Genomic DNA, 14442 nt, shown 5'->3' with positions numbered 1-14442 from the left:
AATTGTATTGTTTTTGTTTTGTTTTATTGTATTTATTTTACGTTCGGAATAAAGTAAAAAATCTAAATCAAATTCAGCAAAAAAGTGAAGTGTGTGTGTTGCTGCTGTTGCTAAATGTTTTAATTTTTTTGTGTTTGTTTCTTTCAGCGTTCTTTTTATTTAAAAACACGGTTGGTGCATTTTATGTTTTGCAATGCTAAAACCATTTGAGGTTTAAATAAACACTGTTTGAATTGTTAATAATGTGTCTCTGTCATTGAAGTTATGTATTTATTGTAATGACCTTAAAAAGTGGATTCAGCATTGGGGGGAAATTAGCATATTTTCACTCAAAAATAATAAATTTATAGTATATTGCTTGTGTGTTTCAAAGACACTCATGATTAATTTGTAATGTACTCATAATACAAAAAAGTACACTTTAATATCACTAATCAAGCATGTAAATAGGCATATACTTAAAGTGTACTAAGTGTACTTGAAGTTGTTCCAATTTAGTATAGAAAAGTACACTAAATACACTTAAAGTTATACTTTAGTATAAAATACACTTAGTACAAAAATAGTTGATCCAAAATAGCACACTTCAAGTTAACTAATCATTATCACTCTTGAAGTATACTGACAATTAGTCTGGCTGCAAGTATACTTGGTATACTATTTTTTCACTAGGGAACAAACAATCTCTGCAGAACTTCACAATGACCAGTATCTCAAACAAATCTCTTGCTTCATACCTCGGCTTGGATGTTTGTTAATTAATCTCGTAATACAAAGCTCATCATAGCATATCATACGGGATTGTCTTCTCCTTGAAGGAAACATGCACTGAGGTGTCATAATGAGCCATCATAGCACTTATCTACTTTTTGCATTGAGAGTGTGCCTGTACGAAGTTCAGTAGGTTTTGGAACAGAGCCCTCATTTATTTATGAGTAGCTCTCCAATGTTGACAACAACATCCATTTTAAAATATGATGTAAGACGAAAGCCATTTTTCTTCCACAATGCTTAAAGCTGCAATATCAAAGAATCAATCAACAGGTCACATCAACACCAGAACTGCACAAATGGGTGCCATTGTTGAGAGGTCTGGGACATTAGCCTACTTGTTGATGTGTCCCATTTGAGAATCTAGCCCAAAGGAGCACAGCTAGAAGACATTGTTTGAGCAAATTTAACTTTGGACAATGTCAGCGCAATGTAACATTAAATCTGTCACACAAACATTCCCATAGGACCCTCTGCATATGAATACAGGCTATAAAGGTTATTTTGTCCAAAACATTTTTAGGAAGGAACGTTGAAGTATTGTTAAACTAAAACAATACTAAAAAAACATGTATGTGTTAGAAACTGGATGGGTGATGAAACATCAACACAAAGTCCATCTCCATGACACCTTCATGACAACACGAAAACAGGAAGTCACACAAATGCACACATGCATCTTCAGTGTTAACCAGTATTCCAAGTTACATTAATATCTATATATGTGACCCTGGAGCACAAAACCAGTCATAAGTAGCACGGGTAAATTTGTAGCAAAAGCCAAAAATACATTGTATGGGTCAAAATTATAGATTTTTCTTTTATGCCAAAAATCATAAGGATATTAAGTAAAGACCATGGTCCATGAAGATATTTTGTACTTTTCCTACCGTAAATATATATAAAAATGTATTATCATTAGTAATATGCATTGCTAAGGAATTTAAAGGCGATTTTCTCAATATTTAGATTTTTTTTTGTACCCTGATATTCCAGATTTTCAAATAGTTGTATCTCAGCCAAATATTGTTCTATCCTAACAAACAAATATGATTTATTCAGCTTTCAGATGATGTATAAATCTCAATTTCAAAAAACTGACCCTTATGACTGGTTTTGTGGTCCAGGGTCACATATATAAATAAATGCTTCAAAAGCCTAAATAAATCATATTTTGACCCACCAATTAACTTTTAAAATGCTGTATTAATAAACCTCTATTTCATTTACAACTTTACCTGAATGCTTTATGTGTAACAGCAATACTAATAACTGATCTGGCTTCAGCGAAACACTGGGAAAAAAAGAACAAGAAGAGAGAAAAACAGCAGCATTTTTTTAAATGCCTCTTAATGAAATAGAAAAGATTCTGTGAACAGATTAGCATCCAAGAAACTCTTGGAGTTACTCAACAATACAATAACATCATAAAGCCAAATTTCATTTCATTTTATTTTTACATCAGCTTGCAACTTGTGTTTCCCCACTCCCTCCCTCTCAGTGTCAACCAGAGCAGGGGGCTGGACTGCACTGACAGAACTCTTTCAGTCACTTCAGGCTTTTTCAGTTTAGAGTCAGTGAAAGAGAGACAAGACCTAGTCTGAGAACAAGACTAAGAAAAGGAGGCATTCAAATATAAAAGTTGCCTCACTTTTATTCTGGATGGTAAGGGAAAAGTGAGGAGTGACGGTACTACCCTTGCATAGAAACCAAAGATAGTTGGAGAGGAACCTGAAGAAAGACAACTTTTAAAGAGCCTCAAAAACTTGTATGGAATTGCTCAGGATCAAAACATAAGCCGTTTTCATTATTTATTTTTCATTTTGCAAGTCTCTTTCACTCTTTGACCATGAGGCACATGCATCTGCTGAGTCTGGGTGAGTCATGCTTCAGATTTGTTCAGGATTGAAGTTTCCACTGATTAATGTAGAGACAGATGTTTATGTTTATGACTTCATTTCTTCTGCATGGGGAACTCAAAATAAGTTATTTTGAAAAATGTTGGTAACAGAACCGTTTTGATAACCATTGACAAAAAATAACTTTTTAAAACATCCTTTTTGATGAACCACAGAAGAAGGAGGGTTTGAAATGACACGAGGGTGAGCAAATTATGACATATTTTTCATTTTGGGGTGAACTATCCCTTTAAAGCTTGAAGTTACATGGCTATGATTTTGACAGTGGAAAACATTGGCGGAAAACGAATCAGGACAGGAAATCCCAGATGTTTTCATGTGTCCACAGCTGAGAGGCCCAGGCTGATAGGACGATGACATTAAACCAAGGAAAGGCTGAAGAGGGAAAAAATGTTCCATAAACTTTACTGTTAGACTAAAAAGAATAAATATTGTTTGCCTGGTGCTTGTTTACAAAATAATAAGCAAGACCACACCTTAGAATATGGGTGAGTCTCCAATGTGGTTGTAAAAGGGTTACAGCACTTTTGAACAGTCTTCTAGCTGACCCAGCCTGTGGTCAGTGCATGTGACAGTGTGTTGATCTGTATGCTGGTTCTGTAAGTTAAATCTGTTGCTGCACAGCACCCCACCCATAGCTCTCGAGCTGTGTACTTCCTGACTGGCCATCATTTCAATGCAACTGTCATGAACAATGAGTGGAAATAGAATTAGCTGAATATAATTCTTCTTCTTCCAACTTTGTCTTCTAAGACTGTTACTCAGTAAATTGAATGCCAGTTTAGCCATTATAGGCAATAAATCATTTTGGGTCATTTTAGCATGTCTTACCTATAAGATTAGGTTGGGTCAAAATATCTGGCATGCACGACAGCAAAATAGTCAATGGTACTATTGTTTTTAAACAAAGTTTATTTACAGTGATGTCCAATAGTCTGAAACCACTATTGAAAATGCTTCTATAAATATGATTTTTTAAAAAGACAAACACTTTCATAACATGAATGCTTGAAACCTGAAAAGTCCAATTGAAAATTAACACAAATTTTTGAATGTCTATTATTTGACTTTGATCATTCCCAAATGTATTTGCATATTTTCAGGTTTACATAAAAAATCCCAGATTATCAATTTGGTCTCAGACTTATGGATCTCACTATATGTGCATCAAACTACACCAAAGACATGAAACCTGCAGTAACAGACTCTTTATTTTCTGCTTACAGGTCTTCTAGCATTGACAGAGAACATCCTGATGCAAACACCCTGTGGACATGGATATAAGAATCAAAGAAGAAAGTGTGTAGGTATGAATAATAAAAAAGCCAAGATATATAATACATTCATACATTTCTTAAACAACTTTTTTGTGTTGACAACTCTTATGTCAGGGCTTAAAAGGATTTTACTTGGGTTGTACATGCCAGCATTTATACCGGACACACACACACATAATAATAATAATCAAGCTCTGTTGATGTTATATATTATTGAATAGCTGGAACTTCTACTGCACACATGGGACACATTTATGAAACAACACTCATTAATGAATTGTAGATAAAAATCAAGAAAAAGTGCTGTGGCTATTCACACTTTTTCTGTCATTTCTATAGATGAAAATGAGTGTGAGTCTGATCCACCCATTTGTGGAAAAAATGCAATATGTTTCAATACTGATGGAAGCTACTACTGCCGCTGTCATGAAGGATTCACTCCAACTAATAATTTCACACAAGCGGATGCAATTGACTGCACAGGTAAAGAGAGCTTGATTTGATGAATCTCATATGAACTTTGTGCAGCAGTGAAAACATCTGAATTTCTGTTCCTCTCATTTCAGACATCAACGAATGTGTGAATGGCAGCACTGATTGTGGTCCTAATGCAAAATGTATAAATTCTGAAGGAGGTTATAATTGCACATGTCAAACTGGCTACATTTCCAGCAATGGAAAAGAGATATTTAATTCAGGACAAGGAGTTCATTGTATTGGTAAGAAACTATTTTAGCCTTGATATTTTTGGGCCATCTATTTGCTTGCAACCTAATGTGAGAGTTTTCAGTTGGCATGTTTTTGTTTATTATCTGTCCCTAAATTACAGACAGAAATGAATGTGACGATTCCAGTTTTTGTGGAAAACATGCAACATGTCATAACACTGCTGGCAGTTTCTACTGTATCTGTGCTGCAGGATTCAGACTAAAGTCAGGAGAAACTAACTTCACTGATATATATAAATCATGCGAGAATAGGTCCTTTAAAATGGTTCATGTTCACATTTTGACACACTGAAGTTTATTTTTGAGAAATGTAAGATCCTTCTCCAAAATGCTGTTCTGATGTTGTTGAAGGTGTATGTGAGATTGATAAATCTATATGTGGAGGAGGAGTCTGCAAAAACAACAAAGACGGCCTTGAATGTGTGTGCAGTTCAGGATTCACTAACTATGGTCACAAACGAATGAAATGCACAGGTCAGAGTTCTCTCTTGAAAGTTCATTTTGGTTAAATACCTCTTATATCTCATGCTTTCCCATAATTCAGAGCACACAACGGTTGCCTGGGTTTGCACCAAACAATAGCCTAATATTGTTGACTTGTTACCATGTTAGGTTACCAGTTTTTTGAGTGTAATATTATTGATTCTTGTTTAATGATTCGTTTTGCAAACAAACTCGATCTGTGCTGTTGGTCTGAATATCAGATGTGATCACTTAATCACAGCCATGAAACTGGTAAGAAATAGGTCTACACAAAAAAATATGACACGTCAGTATCATACATAAATTTATTTTTACATTCGCAATGTGGTTTTTGCCTTTCAGAAGTGGTGATGTTGCGAAAGAGGGACAGTTCTCCACCTGATTTGATAATGTCCACCAGCGATACACAATTTACCTCCCACTGGGACACAGCAACAGGAAATAATCACCTTGGTATATATTCCTAATTTCATTTATTCAAATTTTAAAAATACAATAAAATACAATTAAAAGTCTTTGTGCATCAACCAGGCTTTACGACCGCAGCTTTCCTCAGCTACAAAAGTCTGGAGAAATCACTCAACAGCTATTTTAACCATTTAGAGACATGGCAAAACCAAACTTTCAAAATCAATTCAAAAGTTGTAACTGCCACTGTTAGTAACAATGAGACAACCAATCTAAAGAAACCAGTACATCTCACGTTTTCTCACTTGGAGGTATGGAACAATTTACTCTCAATGTACCTCATACAATGTGTTACACCAATGTGATGGATTCTTAATTTATATTTCTACATATACATTTCCCTCCAGAAAAAGAATGAGAAGCATATCTGTGTGTTTTGGGATCATAAACTGGAAGGGGGCGCGTGGTCAACACGGGGCTGCACTACAGTGAGCTCCAGTGCTGATCAGACCGTCTGCTTCTGTTCTCACCTCAGCAGTTTTGCTGTGCTGATGGCTCTCTATGACATTGGGGTTTGTATTCTTAACTTTTGTCACCAAAACTTGAGAACATCATAACATAAAAGTAAAACTAATAAGACAAAAATATTTTTTAGGCACTGAAATTATTTAAATAATGTTAGTTAAGTGTGCAAATGTCTTATAGTATGGCTATAGCCTTTTCCCACAATCCTGTGTGTTCCATTCCTTGACAGTTGAGCTAACAAAAAAAAAACGGTGTCTGAAAGTTGCAGCTTTTGGTGGTGGTCAGCTTTTGTGTAAATCTATATTTTTTAACAACTTTTAAAATTAGTATTGTAGTCGTATTCCTCTTGTTAAGCCACTCCTGAACGTCAGAGGCGTCTTACCTGGGCTAAGGAGAAGAAGAACTGGACTGTTGCCCAGTGGTCCAAAGTCCTCTTTTCAGATGAATTTGAGTTGAATTACTGAAATAAATGAACTTTTCCACGACATTCTAATTTATTGAGATGCACCTGTATGCTTAGTTATCACCAAATCTATCTCTAATTTGTTGTAGATCATTTATGCTGCCTCAGAAGTCTGTTTGAAATTAGTTTCATCGGGTACCTTAATGCTCAAACGTTGCCTGCAAATTCGCTGACTTGCTACCTAAACTTTCGGACACAGCCAATGACATACTAGCATGTGCAACAGAAGATTAAATACATGCTGCAACAGAAAGCAGATACTTATATGTGCTCACACTCTAACTGTAAGGTAAAATCTGTTAAGGAGAATCTTCATTTACTCTCTTAACTAGGATGTATACGAGCTGCGTCTGGTCACATTGGTGGGACTGCCACTGTCTCTGGTCTGCCTCCTCATCTGCATTGTCACATTTTACTTAGTGCAATCCATCCAGAGCACACGCAACACCATCCACCTCCACCTCTGCATCAGCCTCTTCATCGCCTACTTTGTGTTCCTCGTGGGCATCACCCGCACAGAGAATAAGGTAAACTGTGGCTTCACATGAGTTCATAGTTCTGGATTGGTTTGTCTGGTTCTGAAGTGATAATAAACATCCTGAATGTTCACCTCCTGTCCTTCAGGTGGGCTGTGCAGTCGTTGCAGGCATTCTGCATTACTTCTTCCTGGCTTCCTTCTGCTGGATGTGTCTGGAAGGAGTGCAGCTCTTCCGCATGGTGGTGCTGGTCTTCAACACAACGCTGAGACCCTTCTACATGTTTGCCGCTGGTTATGGAGTTCCTGCTGTTATTGTTGCCATTTCAGCCACAGTGAATGCAAGCGGATATGGTACTGATAGCTAGTGAGTTTCAGACATTACTGATATCTTTGCAGACGCTAATCAGAATTTCAGGTTTGTTTGTGATGGTATTAAGATGTTTTTCTTTATTTGTAGCTGTTGGCTCAACATTAAAGATGGCTTCATCTGGAGCTTTTATGGGCCAGTTTGTGTCATAATTATTGTAAGTACCTCTTAACATGACACTTTCCACAAATAGATTAGAAAACAGGATCTGAAAGTCAAGGCAATGACAGAAGGCCAAAATATATATATATATATAATCTAAATAATTAAAAGGGTAAATGGCTTGCTACAATACAATGACATAAAAAGTTCCCAATGTTTTTTGTTGTTGTGTGTCACAATTTTTTGTACCATAAAACATGTCACAATTTTTAGGAAATTCTAAAATACTTATATGAAGTAGTGTGCAAAATTTAAGACACACTGTAAAAAGTGTTAACATGTAATTGTTACAAAAAAAGAGGTATTTCTACCTAATTTTATGTTTAAAATAGTGTAATAGTATAATTTAAAGGGATAGTTCACCCAAAAATTTTAATTAGCTCATAAATTACTCACCCTCAAGTCATCCTAGGTGTATATGACTTTCTTCTTTCAGACGAATCCAGTCGGAGTTATATTAAAAATTGTCCATGCAAAAAAAATATCCATATTCAAAACGTAATAATCACTTTAATGTAGCTTGCGCTCACTGTTGTTCACTGGAAGCAGTTCCGGGCGGATGACGTATGGAGGTCGGTGTTGCGCATGCGCCGCTCAGAAGTGACGCACGTGGAAGCGCAGGGGAGAGATCAAAACAAAACAACGGTCACTAATTAGAAGTACAAAATGAGGATTTGTAAAGAAGAATGAAGGATTTCGATATAAGCCAAGAGGAGACTGGTTTTCCTTTGCTAAAGTAAGGAAACTTTGCTTCCTTTGCTCCTGTAAACAAACGTTGGTTTTCACGAGACTCACCGGTGCGTGCACAGCGCTGACCTCATCCGTCATCCGCCCGGAGCTGCTTCCAGTGAACAACAGTGAGCGCAAGCTACATTAAAGTGATTATTACGTTTTGAATATAGATATTTTTCTTACAAAAACACATCGATTCGCTACAGAAGGCCTTTGTTCACCCCCCGGAGCCATGTGAGACACTTTTTTTATGGATGGGCGCTTTTTTTTTACTGCTTTTGTACTGATGCATGCAACACCCGCTGAGTGGCATTAAACAGCTTGAAACATCAAAGACCATTTTTAATATAACTCCGACTGGATTCATCTGAAAGAAGAAAGTCATATACACCTAGGATGATTTGAGGGCGAGTAATTTATGGGCTAATTTTCATTTTTTTGGGTGAACTAACCCTTTAAAACACCAAAGTTTATGCTATTACTAGAAAGTGCCACATTACCAACAATCAAAATTCTCTTAAAATAAATTGAAAGAATGAAAGAAATTGTTTAAACTGTAAGTTGTGCCTGTTTGTTTCAGGTTAATGTATTCTTCTTCCTCATAACAATATGGAAGCTGGCAGAAAAATGTTCCTCCCTTAACCCAGACTTAAGCAGTCTACGCAAAATCAAGTGAGAAATGTTATTAAAGCCTATATTTATATACTACTGATCATAGTTTGGAATAATTGTGATTTTATTGATGTTTTTAAATGATGTCTCGTATGCTCTAATGCAGCCCTTTTTAGCTTTCCGATCTCTGTCTCCACTTACAGGGCATTTATGGTCACTGCGATTGCTCAGCTGTGTATCCTTGGCATCATGTGGGTGTTTGGCTGTTTTCAGTTTGATAAAGGCACTCTGGCAATGTCATACATCTTCACTATACTGAGCAGCCTGCAGGGGGTGCTGATGTTCTTCATGCACTGCTGGCTCTCAAAACAAGTGAGTCCTGTTCCTCTCATTACAAAGATGCAGAGATTAGTAAAAATATGGAATGACAGATCACTCATGGCTTTGTCAAAATATTAAGCCTGGGACGAGTAATAATAAAACAATAAATGTTGACACAGGACAGGGAATGATGAATAGAACATTAAAAAAGAACACTAGAAAGAATTACAGTTCATTTATAATAGCAAACTGTTTAGTGAGAGGTGGCTGGGTTTAAATATGCAATTATTGAATCAAATGATTGAAACTGAATATAATTATTATTATTGTATTAGTAGTTTTGAGGTTATGTTGATTGTAAAGACCCCATGACATGTTTTTTCCCTATAAAAAGTAGTCAATAGAATTTTATTTGCCACTTGCTAGTCAGTTTCAGTTAATATAAGGGGTGGCACATTTTCATTCTAGAGTGCATCTGATTGGACAAAAATCTGTTTAGTGCAGAATGAGTCACATGTTTTTGGTCTGTTTTCCGGGAAGAGAATGACTGTACATTTTAAATGCGTATCTGGATAGGTTTGTCACCTTTTAAGCATTTTTAGCTCAAAGGGAATTAATAACTGTATTTATATTTATTTTCCTGCTCTTGCAGAGTATAATTTAGACATGATTTCTATAATGAGAATATGATCAATTTTTTCAAGAAATTATATCAACATTTGAGACATACTATACGCACATATAAACCTATAAACTATTCAATAGCCTCGTTATTCATAATGCCATTAATAACCTTGGATGAAAGCATAATAGTCAAACATCAGGTTACAGACATTATATGGAATTATGCAATGGAATTATGTTTTGTTATAAGTCCTCTTAGCATAATTTTTGGATCATCGTATGTGTCTTTTATATATAAAGACAGTCTCTGTGCCGTTCGTTCTAAGATCTAACAGAGAATATTAGCATTCAGTTGACGTCAAAGATCATAAACATAGACTAAAAGCCACTAAACTCTCACAAACACATTTGTTATGATCATAAATTGATGATCATAAAAATGCACTTGCTATTGTCTGTGATAAATGTCTTTGTAACTTCCTGACAGGTGAGAGAGGAGTATGCCAAATTCCTGTCCTGTATCTGTGCACCACAGAAGAGGAAATATACAGAGTTCAGCTCAAACCAAACAAGCAAATCGCAGGTAAACTTAGTCTCAAAGAGGAACCGGTTAGCTCTTGTTTTGCGAATGTGTGCACATTAAAGTAATAGTTCACCCAAAAATGAACATTTGTTGAAAATGGCCATCCAAGTTTTAGATGAATTTGTTTCTTCATGGGAACAGATTTGGAGAAATGTATCATTATCATTTGCTCACCAATCGATCATCTGCAGTGAATGGTTGCCTTGTAATAATCAAATCCATCATTAAATGTGGGGTAGGAGTCAGGCCGAGTACCAAAACAAACTTGTAGCCAATCAGCAGTAAGGGGCGTGTCTACTCAGGATGCAGAGGAGAGAGCGTTCAGTGCACAGGACGGACATTAGCAAGGCGAGCGATGACAGAAAGATAGAGATATTGGATAAAAACAAAAGAGGAAAACGTCTGCGGAACAAAAGAAGGCTTACGATAAGGCAAGACCTAGGACCTGTGTAAATATCGGATCAGCTTTTCAGCGCTGGAGAGAACTCAAGGAGCGGGAAGGCCTGCGATCGGACGCCGAGGTTGCTTTGTTTCTTCTCCATAGGTGAGTAACACCGTGTCTGCGCCGCAACAGCTAAAGTCTGTCTAAACTGGACGCGACAAAGTGACCGTTATAAATCAATTTAAATTTGTGTCAATACGTCATAAATAGAACGCAGCAGCAGTTTTCTGTCGGGGATTTGTCATGTCGTGCCGCATCCAGTGTAGACAGCATCACTGATTATAATGAGTTCTATAATATTTTGTCGTGCCGCTCACGTCCGGTGTACACTCTTACATCCAGTGGTGCTTCAGAAGGTTCTTCACAGCGATGCCATAGAAGAACCATTTTTGGTTCCACAAAGAACCATTCAGTCAAAGGTTCTTTAAAGAACCGTCTCTTTCTTACCTTTTTGTAATCTGAAGAACCTTCTTTTGCCACAAAGAACCTTTTGTGAAACAGAAAGGTTCTTCAGATGTTAAAGGTTCTTTATGGAACCATTTAGACAAAAAGGTTCTTCTATGGCATCGTGAAGCACCTTTATTTTTAAGAGTTTAGACACGGTGTAACATTGGTTTTGCTTTGTTTCACAGAACTAATCGTTGCCTGGGTTGCGTATGTATGTGTGGGGCAGAGCTATCAAAATAGGGGCGAGACCCTTTTGGGGTAGGGGCGTGTTTATTTTGGTGATTTCAAATGTCAACATTGGCTACTACCAGAAATCGCTTACCCCATCTTAAAGGTTTTAACCATTGCTTCCATCTAAAATATGAGTCCTCTATCCATAATATTGTTTTCTCCAGCGAAAAAGTCATCTTGTCCCAATCAGGGGAGAAATATGCACAGATGAAGCTCCGTTCACAAGCAAAAACAGTCCAAAATTGTTCTAAACTAATACATTAGTGGATTTTGATGTGAGACGAAAACAGAAGATGGACTTTCACTGGCAGAAGTGTTATTGTGGATTATGTACTGGTGTTTTGGCCTGAATTGACACTGTAAAGTCAAAATGCCTCAACGATGGATTTGTTTATTACAATCATGCAGCGTTTCACTTTACAAGAAGTTAACTGATAGAGTTGTGTCGATTACTTGTGGATTATTGTGACGTTTTTATCAGTTGTTTGAACTCTCATTCTGACGGCACCCATTCACTGCAGAGGATCCATTGCTGAGCAAGGGATGTAATGCTACATTTCTCCAGATCTGTTCCCATTTAAGAAGCAAACTCAATTACATCTTGGGTGACCTGAGGGTGAATACATTTTCAATAAATTTTCTTTTTTGGCAACTATTCCTTTAACATTTTGAGACCATTAAATGTGTTTACTTGCTTTGACATCATCATCAATAAAGTCATGAGTTGAAGCGTACTCATTACAATAATAACACGGATGTCAAAGATCACAAACTACCTGCATGCTCAGAAGGGAAACAGCATTTCTTATTTGCATGTTTGCTTTCTGAATGCTAAAGAAGGGAGGTGATGATCGTTGGAGCATTTTAGTCAAACAAAGCTGTGTTTTCCTGTAATAATTAGTTGTGACTGTGAATATAAATGAGCTAGACAAATCATCTGACTGCCTGCACTCTTTCACAGGCCTCCAGGAGCAATAATCACACTGGTGAATCGCACATTTAAGAAGCCATTTCAACAAACCATTCAATTTTTCATCTGTTTGCAAGAGTGCTTTTCTGTGGAAATGTTCATAAATTGTATTTGGGGAATTCTTCTTTTAGGGGAACTTTTCTTTCCCTTAGGATTGTTTTATAAAGAAACTTGTAAATGCTTTTAAAGAAATCTTTATTTTTCAAGGACATATTACAATAGAGTCTCTTTGTTTTGTTGTATATTGATTTTTTATTTTTTTTTTGCTGCAATTTCTCCTTAAAATCAAGAACATGATTCAGTTTGAGGTCAGTAAGTTTTTTTAATATATATACAGTCAATTAACAATTATCCTCATACACCTGCAGGTAATAGATATGTGTGTAGGAAAACAGACCAATCCAAGTCCAAAAAAAAACCAAAAACACCCCCACAGTCCCGCACACTATCAGTGCTTGCACATATATCCAAAACTTTTTCAACAACGTTTCAGTCCCATGACCTTCATCAGGTATGCAAAAAAGATTCAGGCACATCCTCATTTAAAATCAACACATGGCCAATCACTGCATATATTTACACTGCATTATATCATTACCAATCACAATCAATGACGCAGGTTACCGAAGGTTTCCTAAAATATATATATATATATATTTTAGGAAACCTTCGGTAACCTGCGTCATTGATTGTGATTGGTAATGATATAATGCAGTGTAAATATATGCAGTGATTGGCCATGTGTTGATTTTAAATGAGGATGTGCCTGAATCTTTTTTGCATACCTGATGAAGGTCATGGGACTGAAACGTTGTTGAAAAAGTTTTGGATATATGTGCAAGCACTGATAGTGTGCGGGACTGTGGGGGTGTTTTTGGTTTTTTTTTGGACTTGGATTGGTCTGTTTTCCTACACACATATCTATTACCTGCAGGTGTATGAGGATAATTGTTAATTGACTGTATATATATTAAAAAAACTTACTGACCTCAAACTGAATCATGTTCTTGATTTTAAGGAGAAATTGCAGCAAAAAAAAAATAAAAAATCAATATACAACAAAACAAAGAGACTCTATTGTAATATGTCCTTGAAAAATAAAGATTTCTTTAAAAGCATTTACAAGTTTCTTTATAAAACAATCCTAAGGGAAAGAAAAGTTCCCCTAAAAGAAGAATTCCCCAAATACAATTTATGAACATTTCCACAGAAAAGCACTCTTGCAAACAGATGAAAAATTGAATGGTTTGTTGAAATGGCTTCTTAAATGTGCGATTCACCAGTGTGATTATTGCTCCTGGAGGCCTGTGAAAGAGTGCAGGCAGTCAGATGATTTGTCTAGCTCATTTATATTCACAGTCACAACTAATTATTACAGGAAAACACAGCTTTGTTTGACTAAAATGCTCCAACGATCATCACCTCCCTTCTTTAGCATTCAGAAAGCAAACATGCAAATAAGAAATGCTGTTTCCCTTCTGAGCATGCAGGTAGTTTGTGATCTTTGACATCCGTGTTATTATTGTAATGAGTACGCTTCAACTCATGACTTTATTGATGATGATGTCAAAGCAAGTAAACACATTTAATGGTCTCAAAATGTTAAAGGAATAGTTGCCAAAAAAGAAAATTTATTGAAAATGTATTCACCCTCAGGTCACCCAAGATGTAATTGAGTTTGCTTCTTAAATGGGAACAGATCTGGAGAAATGTAGCATTACATCCCTTGCTCAGCAATGGATCCTCTGCAGTGAATGGGTGCCGTCAGAATGAGAGTTCAAACAACTGATAAAAACGTCACAATAATCCACAAGTAATCGACACAACTCTATCAGTTAACTTCTTGTAAAGTGAAACGCTGCATGATTGTAATAAACAAATCCATCGTTGAGGCATTTT

At 36.3% G+C, this 14442-nt stretch overlaps 1 protein-coding gene across 1 annotated transcript; it reads left to right on the top strand.

Annotated features, from left to right (window-relative positions):
• The first annotated feature begins 2567 nt into the window (after window positions 1-2567).
• LOC107567232 (CD97 antigen-like) lies at window positions 2568-12653 on the top strand. Its single transcript, XM_016252871.1, has 16 exons — window positions 2568-2648; window positions 3917-3997; window positions 4307-4450; window positions 4534-4686; window positions 4797-4947; window positions 5420-5430; window positions 5521-5631; window positions 5710-5897; window positions 5994-6158; window positions 6907-7101; window positions 7199-7416; window positions 7510-7576; window positions 8894-8985; window positions 9129-9297; window positions 10358-10453; window positions 12535-12653. The coding sequence occupies exons 1-16, from the start codon at window positions 2621-2623 to the stop codon at window positions 12574-12576; spliced, it is 1911 nt and encodes a 636-aa protein (XP_016108357.1). The 5' UTR covers window positions 2568-2620; the 3' UTR covers window positions 12577-12653.
• The last annotated feature ends 1789 nt before the right edge of the window (window positions 12654-14442 follow it).

This window comes from Sinocyclocheilus grahami, unplaced genomic scaffold (genome assembly GCF_001515645.1).
Source record: "Sinocyclocheilus grahami isolate Dianchi unplaced genomic scaffold, SAMN03320097.WGS_v1.1 scaffold1136.1, whole genome shotgun sequence".
NCBI classification, from domain to species: domain Eukaryota; kingdom Metazoa; phylum Chordata; class Actinopteri; order Cypriniformes; family Cyprinidae; genus Sinocyclocheilus; species Sinocyclocheilus grahami.
This window is presented reverse-complemented; position numbering and strand designations above follow the sequence as displayed.

Coding starts and splice junctions, on each gene's coding strand:
- LOC107567232 (XM_016252871.1), top strand. CDS start 2,621: ATGAGGCACATGCATCTGCTGAGTCTGG. Junction 5,632..5,709: donor AACAGGAAATAATCACCTTG/GTATATATTCCT, acceptor TGCATCAACCAG/GCTTTACGACCGCAGCTTTC. Junction 6,159..6,906: donor TGGCTCTCTATGACATTGGG/GTTTGTATTCTT, acceptor TCTCTTAACTAG/GATGTATACGAGCTGCGTCT.